Source organism: Gopherus flavomarginatus, chromosome 4 (assembly GCF_025201925.1).
Source record: "Gopherus flavomarginatus isolate rGopFla2 chromosome 4, rGopFla2.mat.asm, whole genome shotgun sequence".
NCBI lineage: Eukaryota > Metazoa > Chordata > Testudines > Testudinidae > Gopherus > Gopherus flavomarginatus.
In genome coordinates, this window is record NC_066620.1 from 80090085 (window position 1) to 80107058 (window position 16974).

The 16974-nt window shown below is 39.2% G+C and overlaps 1 protein-coding gene and 1 long non-coding RNA gene across 7 annotated transcripts in view; one reads left to right on the plus strand and one right to left on the minus strand.

Moving 5' to 3' along the window:
- Positions 1-16974, minus strand: part of RYR2 (ryanodine receptor 2) — a 727531-nt gene that overhangs the window by 329650 nt on the left and 380907 nt on the right. For all 6 annotated transcript variants that reach the window (XM_050950348.1, XM_050950346.1, XM_050950344.1 and 3 more), the window contains 3 exons: positions 14900-15004; positions 10364-10467; positions 3162-3245 (listed from right to left, as the gene is read on the minus strand). In XM_050950348.1, coding sequence (XP_050806305.1) covers positions 3162-3245; positions 10364-10467; positions 14900-15004 — 293 coding nt within the window. The remainder of the gene's footprint in view (positions 1-3161; positions 3246-10363; positions 10468-14899; positions 15005-16974) is intronic.
- The window catches only part of LOC127049568 (uncharacterized), an 838950-nt gene that overhangs the window by 318608 nt on the left and 503368 nt on the right, over positions 1-16974 (plus strand). The gene's annotated exons all lie outside the window — the stretch shown is intronic.

Here is a 16974-nt window from a genome sequence, read left to right on the forward strand (position 1 = left end):
GTGTCCATGCAGGTCCCCACTTTTGGACACTAAAGTTCAAACTGGGAGAAAAATACTTTGACACTGAGTTTAGTATTGTCTTGGTAGTGTGACTGTACTTGTCCAGAATTAATATTTGAGGTAATGGGAATTGGGTCCATGCTTCACACATTTATTTTCTGGACTCCGGAAACAAAATTAAAAGAAATATAAAAGAAATGTCATCATTCCAATACAAAAAGCAGAAGAACACAATCAGAATGTCACCATGTGCTGACAGCTGTTGGTTTCATCTGGTGTCTTTGTGGCATGGTAGCTTCATGTTAAAATTGTGTTACTGCAGTAATTATAAAACCTTTAAAAGCATCCAGAACAGGTGAATGAATCTTCCTATCAGGCTCGATAATCGTAATCCAACCATTCTAGTTATGGTAGCATGATTTTTTCAACATGGCTCAAGTCTCAGTGTATGATTCAGTTTTATATAGATTTTCACACATTTCAGAATCACCACAACTTCACCAAGTATTACTTTTGTATCTAACCATATTTCATTGGCCATTTTTCATCCACATATGTTCAGTGAACCCCACCAGTTACGTATTACATTTCGATGCTTTTCTCAACCAGTCAGATCAATCCAGAGTAGCAACTCATTTAATGTATTTTGCATGAACTCTAAACATTTTGAGTGCCTAATTGCCCATAACAAGTGGCAATTCATTACAAGCTTTTGTAATGATCATGCTATTAACCTGATCTATTCATCCTGCAGACACTGAAATCATGGGAGTTCTGCATGTTGAATGGCTACGTGATTGTGCCCTATAATGCCACATCTGCCAAACAAAAAAGCTACCAATGTACCACTCCAAGTGTTAAACTGGGTTCTCATTTAAAAAGATAATCTGGAAGACCACTGACTTCATTGTGATTGCATGGTTATAACTGACAGAAGAATTCACTCATCTGTGTTTTCTACCAGAAATGCTGTCAGTAAATCTAGGCACATATGAATTGATCCTTATTAATTCAAGCCATCATAATACAGCAGTGACCTTCTCTCCCACTTCAACACAGAAATCCTTGTTGCTTAGTAGTAGCTCAATGTTTTGGCAGAGTTTCAATGAATTCTACTAGTTGAGTACAGAAACCATATCTCTATCTCAACCATTATCATTCTCAAGTGTTATAGCAGGTAAATTAAAATGATGGCCAGATTAATTCAAGATTCCTTCAGAAGACCCAAAATAAACCTGATATAGAGCGTAGTCCAACCCAGTACCAACAGAGCTAGTTCCTAATCCTGAAGTCCTTACTCAGTTCTTAGTCAGACACAACTGTCTCTTGATGTCAATGGGAATTATCACAATAATATTATTTTACTATTAATTTTCTTTAGAATATATTTTTTTAGGGTTTTTTCCCCAAATCTCAATTTAAAGGGTCATTTGTTGGGACCTCAGTTTTTTTCAGAGGCAGTGAAGTTATGGTCTCCAATCCAGTGGAATTCAAAATCACTGAACATTGTCATGGATAGAGTGGCAAAGTTCTTGCAGTACCAAGTATGATTTCTTGTTACTTAGATATTGTATATGCACTTGAGTGAGTTTTAAATCCCCCTTTTTCAGAACACCATTACTGAAGAAGAGTTTGGGGAAGTTTATTCCAATTCCTTATTTTTCTTTCTTTATTCCTGCAAAGAAACTAGATGTAGGCCACAGGAATCAGCAGATAGTGACATTCTAACTGTGATCATCTTTTTTGAGATAGAAACATATTACTGTCCTTCATCCCTTTTAATTTTATTTTCTTGACTCCAGAAAATAAGTATTAAAAATGCAGGCCCTAGTATTCAATGGGCTGTATGTCATGCATGTTCATATTACTGAACATCATCCCATGACTTCCACTGGATCTTGTGCTCCTAACTCCTTAGATGCTTTTCAAAGTTCCAACCAGAGTGACTACAATACAAGCTCCATCTACAAAGGAACCCAGTAACCTTTGATCAGTTGCAAACAAGTTGAATAAACTGTAAAAGTCAGTATCCATTACAATTTTTACTGTTTGTCTAAACACCAGATCTTAGTTATTCACACAAAATCATATAAAGTAAAAGCTGTGTTATCCAGCCCTGGTACCAACTGGAAAGCTCTATAAAATGGCATTTCTAATCTTCATAGAAAGTCCAGTTTATAGTCCAGTTGGCATGGGGCCAGCGGGCTCCCTAGCTCCTTGGTGGAGGAGCAGCCACAAGGGGTATGGTGTGTGGGAGGGTGTGCAGGGCTGGGGCATGGGAGGGGAGTGGGCTCTGGGAGGGAGTTTGGGTGCGGGAGGAGGCTTGGGGAAGTGGGTTGGGGTGTGGAGTGGGGAGGAGTTTGGGGTGCTGGATCCAGGGGACACTCACCTCAGGTGGCTTCCCACAAGCAGCATCCTGTCCCTGCCGTTCCTAGGCGGAGATGCGGTTAGGCGACTCTGTGTGCTGCCTCCACCTGCATGCACTGTCCCCACAGCTCCCATTGGCCATGGTTCCTGGCCAATGACAGTTGCAGAGCCAGTGTTGGGGCAGGGTGGGGACAGCACACAGAGCCACCTAACTGCACCTCCACCATGAAACAGCAGGGACTGATCGCCGTATGCGGGGAACCACGTGAGGTGAGCGTCCCCTGGATCCAGCACCCCGCACCCAAACTCCCTCCCTTTTAGCTAACCGGAATTTTTCACTTACTGGCACCCCACATTCCACCAACATGCTGGATAAAAAAGCTTTTACTGTATATGTATGTATATGAGGGGGATTTTGAAAAACACCTAATGAGTTAGGAGCACAAGACCCAAAGAAAGTCATATGATGCTTTTGGTAATATGAACATGCATGACATACATGCAGTGGAATGGTATGTTTGGACCCATGTTTTATTCACTTATTTTCTGGATACCAAATACAAAATCAAAGCAGATGAAGGTGGTCTTGAATACATTTCCAACCCAAAAAGCTAAAGATCACAGTCAGAATGTCACTACATGCTGACTCCTGTGGACTATGCCTAGTGTTTTCTTTTCTCCCTCTTCCCTCCCTCCTCTCCACACACACTTATTAGAACTCAGTCTCCTAAACTCTTCTTCCTTCATTAAACAATAAAATAAAATAAAACGCATGTGTTTGAATTTTGACTTACTTCTTAGGAAGTTTCAGTTTTTTCACTTTTTCTTCAGCATATTCATCAGCAATTCCAACATGACAACCTAATGCCAACAGGGTTCTGGAAGGCAAAACCAGTGAGAAACTGTCATTTTTATATATTGGTTTCTGTTATCATATACACAGAACAGGACCCTTATGTCAAATTACACCTACAAGAACTACAACATAAAATTCCTTCTTTATGTAAAGATGCTTAGCGCGCTTCTTTTGAGATATGTTATACACTCCTGTGTACTGTTGGAAAAATGCTCTCTTTTGAATTAAATGCAATATAAATATAACATACAAAGCTGTAAATTGACTCTGAATAGATTGGTATAGCCTTCTGAATTTTTCCAATATACCATAAAAAAATCATGACTATAAACTGACATTCTTTTTGTATTTCCTGATGTCTTATGACAATTAGCAACTCTTATTTTCTCCCAACTCATAATCAAGGAGTTCATGCGACACAGATTTCACTTCCAAAAAGGAGGACTATAGGTGGTTTCCTCCAGGTTGTCAATACTGCTCCTTTGATAGGCCAGAGAACTTGGTGGAAGAATGAAACAAGGTGTTCCTTTCTCTTAGAGACAGAGCATACTACCTCTGCAGTGATCTCAGACTTTGGCCAAGCCAAACAGCGCACTGATGCTCTATTTTTTCCTTTCTTTCTTTAAGCACTACTCTCATTTTGGCTTTTAAAAAACAGTTGGCATCCTTGTCAGATCAAAGGATCAAATACTAGCAGGAGTCAAAGATCAGAAATTCTATGAAGGTGTATTCAGTTTATTTCTTTAGAAAATGTTTGCTTTTTAAATCCTATTGTTTTGAAACAATAACACATTACACTTTTTTCAGCATGGAACCAAATAAACTTCTGCAGCAGCATGTTATCAAAATACTTGAGTTTTCATTCAACTAATGAATCACAACCCCCAAAGGTATCACAAAAGGAAATTGGAGGGGTCATGAGTCATTGAAAATTTTAGTACGATATAAAAACATGAAAACCTCACTACTCTTCCCCTGTCTTCTACACACTTTTCTCCTTGAAGATTAAATATTCTCCATCAGTCTCTCAAAATTTACATACAAGTAAATTATGCAAGTTTGTCACTGATACATTTTTACAATTATTTTTATCGTAAATTTAAATGAGTCCTGAAAATTTTTTATTTTAATGAATGGTCACCAACCTGAAAAGGATGGGCAACATTGTCCTATGCCATGACCATTTTATCTGATGTAATATAACATCTACTAATGCATTTTACTGTCCTCTATCACAGGCTGAACAAACAGGTTATTCAAATACAAGGGTCTACAAATGATCATATGTTGGCTTGTGAGGGTAATGCATACAATCTGAGGGTACATATTTTTTGTTCTGGTTTGCCAAAAACTGTGATTACATTTTCTTCTTCTTATTGTTAGCCTACAGCTATCAACTGAGGAAAGACCAACAAGTTTGTGATAGACTGAATGACTGTAGTTGTACATTATAATACGCTGTAAAAGTTCAGAGAGACATATTTTATTGACTTTTATCATGCAATCTGAGAGCAGGAACTTCTCTCTTTTAAGTACTGACAATTTACAAGTGGGATCACCACTCTCAGTCAACATCTTTTTAGAATGTGTTGTTAATTTCTAAGATGATGAAAGGAAAAACATCAGAAAATGTCACCTGTCTTCTTTAAAATGTGATTCTTTAAGAAAGAGAGACTTCAAATATTTTAATTTGCAACCAGTGGGTTTATCTGTGCTAGAAAATATTTTAGTTGATATTAGAGGGGTAAGTGCCGGACCCTAATTTTTCCAGTGTTCGAGTTACAAATTTGCTGTTAGTAAGATGGCTGGATATGTTTTAGTTCTGTTAAAATTACAGAAGTGTATAAATCCTCAGGTATGGACCCAGATCAGAACTTTCCTCAAATTTAAGGGTGTTTTTATCCATAACTTTGGCTCAGACTGATTAAAAGAGAGACCCAAGAGAGATGAAATTTGGATTAAAATCCCAATTTTCCCATCACTCAAAAGGGTTGGGATGGAAGGTTTGATTTGAGCTGATTCTAGTTGTACCATTCTTTTATGATTTTACTTTCTGTTGCATACTACTACTCAGGTTGTTACGCAATCCCAAATGTACTTCTCCTTGCAGATGAATCATATGCTTCAACTGACTCTTAAATCTTATTTTTTCCACTGCATGTAAAATGAATAGTATTATCTATTATGAAGCCAGACTTTGTATTGCTTATTTTTAAATAAGAAATTATGTTTGTTGGTCTATTTTTCAAAACTCATGCTCAGTCACATAAATTCTTATTTGTTTTTAGAAAGAAAAATAAGCTTTGAAATAGAACTAATTAACACCATTTTCAATTGTTGATGCACAATACAAGACTAGATGATGAGCCGAGTTATACCACTGACTGTCAGAAAACAGAAATGTAATCCAGGACAAGGGGCTCAGTCTTTTACATTGCCTCCATCTTGCATACGCAAAAATATTCTAACATTGCACAGATAACTATGAAATACTGTATTGGTGATTGACAAGTAAATCTTCAGCTCTCAAAGTGTATAAATGTATATATTAGACAAGAGGCTCAATCCTTTAATCACGTCACTGTCACCTATCCAGGGTAAGACTAGACACTAAGACCCAGATTTTCCATGGGCTGGGATAATTTAGTTGGGGACTGGTCCGGGGATTGGACTAGATGACCTCCTGAGGTCCCTTCCAACCCTGATATTCTATTTAAAGGAGGCAGAGATAGCTCAGTAGTTTGAGCATTGGCCTGCTAAACCCACGGTTTTGAGTTGAAACCTTGAGGGGTCCATTTAGGGATCTGGGGCAAAAATCTGTCAGGGATGGTACCTGGTCCTTCTGTGAAGGCAGGGGACTGGACTCGATGACCTTTCAAGTCCCTTCCAGTTCTATTAGCTAGGTATATATCCATATAATAATAATAAAAATATAGGGAGCCCCATATAGGGAGCATCTGCTGGCTTAGAGCTAGCAGTGTATCTGTCTCCTATGCCAGCACTCCCAATCACCACCAATGGGAGGGGAGGGGAGGTGTGTCATGGGAAGGAGGTAGCATGGGGAAGTTGAGTTCTGCTGCACTAAATCCTCCCTGGTACAAGAAGAACTCACACAAGCAGAGTAAATTAGAGTAGTAGCCTTCCTGCTCTAATTTGCATCCAGACCAACTGGCACTGAATCAGGGAGCCAGAAAGGGAAAATTGGGGCCTTGAGGCAGACTATAATTACCCTTAAGTTTACAGTTCAAATAGACCCACTGAAATCACTTGGGCCTCTCAGAGATTAAGGAGCTATGGCATGAAACCCAAGTAAATATATTTTAATATTATATCATTTTCAACGACAACTCATTCTTGAATTTTGACATTTTGTAGTTTACATTATTTTTATACTTCATATTTGTGAAGTTGCACCATAATACTATCAAATATACTGAAATAGAAGCATAATGAAAAGAAAAGATGTGGCAGATGATATGATTCAAGACTTCTTTGGTTTCTGCATCTCTGATCTAGTAAGGCTGGTAGAAAACTGTCAACAACACAAAAATTAATACAAGTGCAGAGCTAGTCCTCAAACCTCAAGACAGCTGTTTCAAGTTTTGAACGAACACTCTGGTGAAAAATGTGAAGAATATGACATTGTCGTGGAAAGGATTATAAGAAGCTTAAAAAGGGGGGAGGAGGTGTTTCCTTGCCCTCTTTCTCCCCCCCCTGAAGTTAAGTATTAATAGATTTTAAAACTCAGTTAAAAGACTATTCAAGCTACACTGAAAGTACCTTCAGATTCAAATCACCACAAGGGACATTAAGAGTGGATTAATGCACTACTCTTCCACTTGTACAGACTAGCAGAAATGAAAAGAGTCTGACACTCTCATTCTAGTCCCTGGCAGATAAATGTCTACATGACAAAGTCACCATGATACAACACAACTACACTGTGTGCTTAAGAAAGGTCCAGTATTAGAAAAGTAAGGCTCTTGCAGGACTGTAATCAGATGCATTATTAAAGCTGCAGGGCAAGCGAACTGCTATACAGTGGCCCTTCATTCACTTAACTAGCAGATTCTATATATATTAGGAGTAATACAAATATTACAACAAAAACAACTAATTTCACATTATACATAAAAAAAAAGACATGTTTTTTCCCATGGTCAGATTAGAAGGCTATGAGGACCTGGGACTATAAGCATGTCAGGACCCCATAAAAGCCATGATGGGTATTCAATGGGACATTATTAGCATACATTAAATGTTTATTCATAGATTCATAGACTCTAGGACTGGAAGGGACCTCGAGAGGTCATCGAGTCCAGTCCCCTGCCCTCATGGCAGGACCAAATACTGTCTAGACCATCCCTGATAGACATTTATCTAACCTACTCTTAAATATCTCCAGAGATGGAGATTCCACAACCTCCCTAGGCAATTTATTCCAGTGTTTAACCACCCTGACAGTTAGGAACTTTTTCCTAATGTCCAACCTAAAGCTCCCTTGCTGCAGTTTAAGCCCATTGCTTCTTGTTCTATCATTAGAGGCTAAGGTGAACAAGTTTTCTCCCTCCTCCTGATGACACCCTTTTAGATACCTGAAAACTGTTATCATCTCCCCTCTCAGTCTTCTCTTTTCCAAACTAAACAAACCCAATTCTTTCAGCCTTCCTTCATAGGTCATGTTCTCAAGACCTTTCATCATTCTTGTTGCTCTTATCTGGACCGTCCCCAATTTCTCCACATCTTTCTTGAAATGCAGTGCCCAGAACTGGACACAATACTCCAGTTGAGGCCTAACCAGCGCAGAGTAGAGCGGAAGAATGACTTCTCGTGTCTTGTTTACAACACACCTGTTAATGCATCCCAGAATCACGTTTGCTTTTTTTGCAACAGTATCACACTGTTGACTCATATTTAGCTTGTGGTCCACTATGACTCCTAGATCTCTTTCTGCCATACTCCTTCCTAGACAGTCTCTTCCCATTCTGTATGCGTGAAACTGATTGTTCCTTCCTAAGTGGACCACTTTGCATTTGTCTTTATTGAACTTCATCTGGTTTACCTCAGACCATTTCTCCAATTTCTCCAGATCATTTTGAATTCTGACCCCGTCCTCCAAAGCAGTTGCAATCCCTCCCAGTTTGGTATCATCTGCAAACTTAATAAGGTACTTTCTATGCCAACATCTAAGTCATTGATGAAGATATTGAACAGAGCCTGTCCCAAAACAGACCCCTGCGGAACCCCACCTGTTATACCTTTCCAGCAGGATTGGGAGCCATTAATAACTACTCTCTGAGTACGGTTATCCAGCCAGTTATGCACCCACCTTATAGTAGCCCCATCTAAATTGTATTTGCCTAGTTTATCGATAAGGATATCATGTGAGACCGTATCAAATGCCTTACTAAAGTTTAGGTATACCACATCCACTGCTTCTCCCTTATCCACAAGACTCGTTATCCTATCAAAGAAAGCTATCAAATTGGTTTGACACAATTTGTTCTTTACAAATCCATGCTGGCTATTCCCTATCACCTTACCACCTTCCATGTGTTTGCAGATGATTTCTTTAATTACTTGCTCCATTATCTTCCCTGGCACAGAAGTTAAACTAACTGGTCTGTAGTTTCCTGGGTTGATTTTATTTCCCTTTTTATAAATGGGCACTATATTTGCCCTTTTCCAGTCTTCTGGAATATCTCCCGTCTCCCATGACTTTCCAAATAAAATAGCTAGAAGTTCAGATACCTCCTCTATTAACTCCTTGAGTTATGTTATGAGAGACTGTGGCTTCCTACGTTTTTGGAACTGAGTCATGGTTCTGTAAGTGCAGCAATTAATCTGGCCCTGAGACTGTAGCCAAAATTGATGGCATCACCTTATGTAGTTTCACAAGCTGGACAGAGATTATTTTGGAAACCAAAACGACAGTGCTGTACTAATTGAGAATCCCATGAGCTGTTCTTGAAATGTTGCCACCTGATTTCCCTGCATTGGATAGAGTTCACCTTATAAGTGGATACAGAAAAAACATTCTTGCCAGAAAAAATTTAGCACTGGTGCTCAGAGAAATGTTCCTGAAGAGCAATTTTTTTTAACCAAGTATCTGGTATTTTCAAAACCTGTCCTACGGAGGACGCTCCAGGTCCCCTAAAAGTTCTTTGCACCTACAGTCCATGAGTATACACTGAGTTATACTCTCAATATACACAGTATATTTTTCTTAGAGAAAAGTAGAAACTTTTCCATCTAAGTGACACTTAAAATGTATGTTGATTCTGCAGTGTCATCTCTTTTCTAAATTAAGGCTACAAAAAGGGCCATATATTTTAATTGGAAAACAAACTAACAGACTGCAGAGAAGAGTGAAACCGATATAAAAACCCCACGACCAGGATGTGCTACAGGTAAGGAGAGAATTTTCAAGGAAGCCTCTTATTAATATATTGGCAGCATCACACTGCAGAGGGAGGATGAGTAATAGTGACCAGCTGAAATATTCTAGCATTCCAAGTTGGGGGAGGGTCTGTAAAATCCACACCTGCATGCGCTCATCGGCAGGTAGGAGGCAGTGGCAACCGTCCAGATAAAGAATGCTGAAGTAAATCTTATCCAGCTTCTCATGACCAAAAATCACTGTTTATTGCAAAATTGTGCCTAATGAATGAAAACTAAACAACGTTAAAAATAAAGGGTTCCTCCTAGTTCTGTGAGGTATTTTGGACCCACTTCTCACGTCTTCTGTCCTGGGCAAAAATGGCTCTCCTTGTCCTTTCATCATTACCAAAATGTTGTTGTGTTGGTGTGATAATCTCAAACATACCAAAGCAGGCAGTGCTAGTCAGTACTAATATGAAGTTGCTTTAAGGGAGGGAGATAATTATTTTTATAATACCTTGGAGAGTTTAAAATTCCCTGGAGAGTGAGAACGGGACTTTCAGAACCACAGTTTGTTTAGCTAGTCTGGCTCTTTCTAGTCTCCAGTCTATTATTCATCAATATACCCTAGTTTGTAATTTTTGTATTACCATCCTACACATTAACAAACTTCACAGATTGGATTAGAATTTCTGACACCACAGCTGCTTAGCTGCATGAAAAAGACTTGCTGTTAGACTGTAGATGGTAGAAACTTACTTCAGTGTCTCAAGTGACATTTGTAAATTATAATTTCGTTCCTGCTCTGGCAACTTTGAAAACTCTACTAAGCATGGGTGTTGTCTTTTGTTGTCATCTCTAACCTGAAAGAGAATAAGGAGTGAGTTTAAATGTGCCTTAAAAACTGTAGTAATGATTTTAAAAAAAGACCCTCAAAACTTGGGGCTGATTGTCAGCCCTCCTGAAACAGTATTTCTTTGATCCAAAAATAGCCCCAATTTCAGAGCATAAAACATTAAATATCTCAAGTAAGATTGACAGAATTTGGCTCTCAGTAAATAAGACAAATCCATAATGTAATACATTTTAAACATGAGGATCAGTACACATTATTAAGTAGTTCACAACAGGTACACATTGAAACAAACATGCTGAAATAGACTTAAAAATATTATTCAAAGGTAACCAAGATCTTGAGGATTGCATAGAACTCAGCATAATTTGACAGACTGCACCATAAAAAGTCAGTTCAAATATCATTTAGGGATTCTCTGTTCCCAATTTCAGTGTAGTTTGTGCAAATTTGTGGATGGGACTTACATGGCCCAACTAATGTGCATAATACTGAAAAAATATTCCATACAAACAAGGATATTCAGTTAAGGTTAAACTTCCCCTTCTCTTAGATTCATAGATTGTAGGGCTGGAAGGGACCTCAAGAGGTCATCGAGTCCAGTCCCCTGCCCTCATGGCAGGACCAAATACTGTCTAGACCATCCCTGATAGACATTTATTTAACCTACTCTTAAATATCTCCAGAGATGGAGATTCCGCAACCTCCCTAGGCAATTTATTCCAGTGTTTAACCACCCTGACAGTTAGGAACTTTTTCCTAATGTCCAACCTAAACCTCTCTTGCTGCAGTTTAAGCCCATTGCTTCTTGTTCTATCATTAGAGGCCAAGATGAACAAATTTTCTCTCTCTTCCTTATGACACCCTTTTAGATACCTGAAAACTACTATCATTTCCCCTCTCAGTCTTCTCTTTTCCAAACTAAACAAACCCAATTCTTTCAGCCTTCCTTCATAGGTCATGTTCTCTAGACCTTTAATCATTCTTGTTGCTCTTCTCTGGACCATCCCCAATTTCTCTCCATCTTTCTTGAAATGCGGTGCTCAGAACTGGACATAATATTCCAGTTGAGGCCTAACCAGCACAGAGTAGAGCGGAAGAATGACTTCTCATGTCTTGCTCACAACACACCCGTTAATGCATCCCAGAATCATGTTTGCTTTTTTTGCAACAGCATCACACTGTTGACTCATATTTAGCTTGTGGTCCACTATGACCCCTAGATTCAGTCTTAATTCAGTCAATTTGTGTTTCAGAAAATGACTAAAAGATGGCCAGCAGCATACCAGAAGACCGAAATTGTATAGCACACATACAAGATTGGCATAAATAATGTATTCTTATTAGTGGGAGGTAGAGTCAAGAAGGGAGTCATTTACAAAACCCTTTCATTTCATCCAGTCATAGCTTTGCCAAAAATATTCCTTTCAGGCTGAAACTTTCCACTCTTAGCTTCATTCTGACATCAGCCTCAATCAGGGAATGGAGCCTAAGAGTTAGAACAATAGACAGGGTGACAGATGTTGTGGGTATTATTTCCAGCTTTGCCACTGAATTGAGAAAGCAATAACCACTGTGGTCTCAATTACACCATCCATAAAAAGAATATAATACTTCACAGGGATGTTTCAAGGCTTGATTAATTAAAGTCTGCTCTGTAATTATTAGCTAAAAGGTGCTGTGTAAGTAAAAAGTATGGTAATTGCTGAACTGAAAGTACTTTTAACTAAACAGATTTAGTTCAAATGTTTTTCAATAAAAGGCTAGAATGTTGGAGAAAATGGATGTATATTTTTTCCTTTGGCACTCAGATAAGTTTGTTGTTGAAATGTGAATTAACTTTGCTTCTTGACAGATGCCAGTCTCTTAGTAAGCATAGTATGCATGAGAATTTAGGTAATCAATTCTGCAGAAACATCCGGGGAAGAGCTCAGGAGGAGAAAATCGCTGAACACAAGTTGAGGATTGATCTCCTCTCCACTACCCTTGCACCCACTGGAAAAAGCTGCAATACCTATCCCTAAACCCAATACATCGTTGGGAGGGCCAGGTGGCTTTCATTCTAAGGCCCTGCGTCCTAGCAGCAACTCAACCCCTTTCAATCCCTGGTAGCATGGCTTCATTGGATCCACACTACAAGTGACTCCCTTGGCTTCCTTCTGGCTCCATCCCAAACTACCAATCCTTGTGCACTTCTGTAGGATCTGGAATAGGGGTGGTACCTTAAGGGTAGATGGCTGAATGCTTTGTTCCATATGGAAGTTGGGGGATTCCCATGCAGGGGATCCCTTCTGTGTGCAGATACCCGGAAGCAAAGTATGGTCCTTAGTAACTTTCTTTTGTTTGGTCGTCTAAATTTTGAGAGTCTCAGAAGTAGTGATTAACCTTTTCCAGTTAGTCATGTTAGCTTTTGTTAAACAGCTATAGGCCAACCAGGGTTGGGAAAGGGACATGTGGCAGTGCCTCCTCCAACTATACAACTCAACTGCCAAAAGCTGAACAGAGATGAGTAATGAGACACAGCTACCCGACAGGGAATATTTCTTCAGATTAGATGAGTTACATAATGTTCTTTGGCCAGACAATGGAAAGATTTACCCACTCTCATATAGAGCAAAATCATTGGAAACTGATTTGTACTATTTAACATAGAGAACACTGAGATAAGAATTGGGTGTTTTTTTTAAAAAGTATTACTGAAAGCTTTCAATTTCAGAATTTGCTCAAGGTATATAGAGATCTACATGGGAAAAGGACTCAGTAAAGTCATGTATTGAATTTAGTCTTGGATCACAGCTTCTTCCCCCCCCCCCGCACACACTCTAGACTTGAAGTAAAATCAAAATATTACTGTAAGATTCTTCTGCTCTACAAACTGTAAATATTATTTGATAATAAGATTGTGCATTCAAAATATGTTTGTAGGTTGTATGTATTTTTTTCTTTTTTGAAAACAACAAAAACTTTTGCATTTTGAATATGTTGCTCTCCTCTGGACTTTCTCCAGTTTGTCCACATCTTTCCTGAGATGTGGTGCCCAGAACTGGGCACATTACTCCAGTTGAGACCTAATCAGCATGGAGTAGAGCAGAATAACTACTTCTCTTGTTTACAGCACTCCTGTTAATACATCCCAGAATGATGTTTGCCTTTTTTTTTTGGCGCAAAAGTGTTACACTGTTAACTCATATTTGGCTTGTGATCCATTATGATCCCCAGATCCCCTTCCGCAGTACTCCTTGCTAGGTAGTCATTTCCCATTTTGCATGTGTGCAACTGATTGTTCCTTCCTAAGTGGAGTATTTTGCATTTGCCCTTATTGAATTTAATCCTATTTACTTCAGACCATTTCTCTAGTTTGTCCGGATCATTTTGAATTTTAAACTTATCCTCCAAAGCACTTGCAACCTCTCTCAGCGTGGCATCATCCACAAACTTTATAAGTGTACTCTCTGTGCCATTATTGAAATCATTGATGAAGAACTGATCCCTGTGGGACCCCACTCAATATGTCCTTCCAGCTTGACTGTGAACCACTGATAAATACTCTCTGGGAATGGTTTTCCAACCAGTTATGCACTCACCTTATAGTAGCTCCATCTAGGCTGTATTTCCCTAGTGTGTTTAGAGAAATACTTAAACAGTAAAATGCAAAGTTTAACATAGGCACAAAAAGAATATAACTCACATAAGGGGTTAAGGGACAGCTAGAGATTTCCTGGCAACTCTCTTTCCTGGAGAGTCCACAGAATTATTTTTTCCATGAACACTCAGACTGGGACTCTAGCAGGTGCATGTTGATCAAGGGAGGCAGGGCAAGCCCAGGAGCACCTGTTCTGTATGGCTCATTCCCTTGGCAACCCAGCAAGTTTCCCAAAAGAAGTCCATCCAAGAGTTAATCCTGGTCTTTACTTCATTGACTCTAGGACCATGATTTCTACTTCTCTTGGGGAGGGAAGACAGTACACAGCCATGGTGGGGGAGATAATGACAGCATGCGCCTGACACGTTAGAGGAGCCTTGCAGCTGCTTTACAATGCACTGCACTGCCCCCCAAAAGCTGTTTTGCAGCCAACACAGACGTGGTGATCCAACTGCATTCCTTTCCTCTGACTCCTTTCCTGCTCAAGTGCAAGGTGAAAAAGAAGAGCCAGCTATGCTGTTTCTACACCAGCCTGGGAATCCATATCTAGACTGACTTAAAAACTAACCATAAAGCAGCCTTCATGGATACCAGGATTTGGCCAATATCTTTGCTTTTTGGCTATATGAATACTGTCGGTTTCCAACTATTGGGAGGAAGGTTAAAATCTATCACGTTTTAGCAATGGAGGAAATCCAGTATCATCAGAGTGGTGTCAGGACACAGTACAATAAGATAGATACAATGTTGCTATCTAAGAGAGTAACTAACAGAATGTGAAATTTAAGAAGGTACTTACTGGGCCATACTGCCAGCCAAGTTCAATTTTATTCATAACCCAGAGTTCATGGATGTTCTCTGCTAATTTTTCTCTAATTCTTTCCAGGTGAGGAGGCAAAACAATCTAAAGACAGAAGAGAGACAGACTATTACAAATATATTGTATTACTGTGCAATCCAGTTACTGTACTCTCCTAACCAATGCTGTTAACACAGTCAGATTAAATTAGAGATCTCTCAAGCCAAGCATAATGAAGTTTGTGTGTTTTTCAAGTGCTCCTTTGACAGATACATGTTAATCTGTGCATTTATGAGTATTTTACGGCTCTAAAGATGGGCCAGAAAGGGCAAATGGAGAAAGAGATGTAGACACAACATGAAAAGAAAAATTCCTCCAAAATATCTAAAAGCTGTCCAAACCTACAGTACTTCCTCAGTTACATGATAAAACACTAACACAAATGTCCATCTTTCAGCAAAATGCATTCCATAACAATTGGTTAAGGGAATATAAATACTTCAGCCTCCTCCACTGGTGCAGGAACCCCAGCCTGCCTCAGAATCAGAGAGGTTCTGATGAGTTGCTGATAGATAGGACATGTGAAGCCTGGGGAGAGGGGAAGGTTCTCTTTGCAGTATCCCCCACAAAACTCCCCAGTGCACAGTGCAGCTGCTAAGACAGTGAGTGCACTGGAGACAGAACTGGAGTCTAAAAGTTTACCAACATGTTTTCCTGAGAAAACACTTTGTTATTTTGTCATCTTGCCAACACTAACTTAAAAATTCAACAGTTTGTCTACAAACGTATGGAATGCAAAGAAAAACTCATTTTTAGGCATAATTATGGGGGGCCTCTAACTCTTGCAACACATTACAGATCATGAAAATAGGTCAGCTTTCACTTTTCATAAAAGCAGTGACTTACTCTTGACCAAAATGTCACCTCTCCTCAATGTTATTCAGTGAACTTTGTGCAAGTTTCTGTCCTCAACTCCAGTTACATTGCTCTCATACCTGCCTGCTAGCTCCCCTCTCTACAGTGAGTAGGGAAGAGCCAGTAAGGTCACACACACAATTTAAGTGCCTTGAATGAGAAGTGCTGTATAAATATGCACAATGCATTTTCACTCTCTTCCAGAGCTTATACACTATTCTAATAGTGGCCTTATAAGAATCTAAATAAATGTATAGATAAGTTGTGCTCACAAAATATATCTCACATTACCCACCAGCTTCAAATGGGTACTGAATCTAGAGAAAACAATTACAGATTCAATATGCTATATAATCATTGGTACTATTTCTCTATAAGGCAGAGGCAGGCAACCTATGGCACGTGTGCCAAAGGCGGCATGCAAGCTGATTTTCAGTGACACTCACACTGTTCTGGTCACAGGTCCGGGGGGCTCTGCATTTTAATTTAATTTTAAATGAAGCCTCTTAAACATTTTAAAACCTTATTTACTTTACATACAACAATAGTTTAGTTATATATCACAGACTTATAGGAAGAGACCTTCTAAAAATGTTAAAATGTATTACTGGCACACAAAACTTTAAATTAGAGTGAATAAATGAAGGCTCGGCATACCACTTCTGAAACGTTGCCGAGCGCTGCTATAAGGCTTTCTTCTCCCATGTAGTTTTGCAAAAACAAGCTACTTTTTTGGGGACTGAATTCTTAGGATATCTTCTGTTACTGTAAAATAGAGGCACTGGTAGTTTGGGGGTTGGAATTTAAATTTTTACCCCATCTCATTTAGATGTTAGCACTGAACCCTAATGATAACATCATCAATGTGAATATTGTTAACTATTTTACTGCTGATAATTTTAGTATAAGCTGCCAATGAATGTCCTGGTCTGGAACAGAAGCAGCCACCCTTTCACATCGAATTCACCATTTTACAGGGCAATACTATAAATGGTGGAGCCCTCACAAAGTTCCATGGCCTACCCTTAAATTGCATTCTCTGCCCCCAACTAGGAAGGGTCGGGGGAAGGGAGGAAGAAACAAGCTGCCATTGGGCTTCTTTCCAAGAGTAGAGATTGGGTTGTGGGGGAAGGTTCCCCTTCAGTTTTGTGATTAGCAGG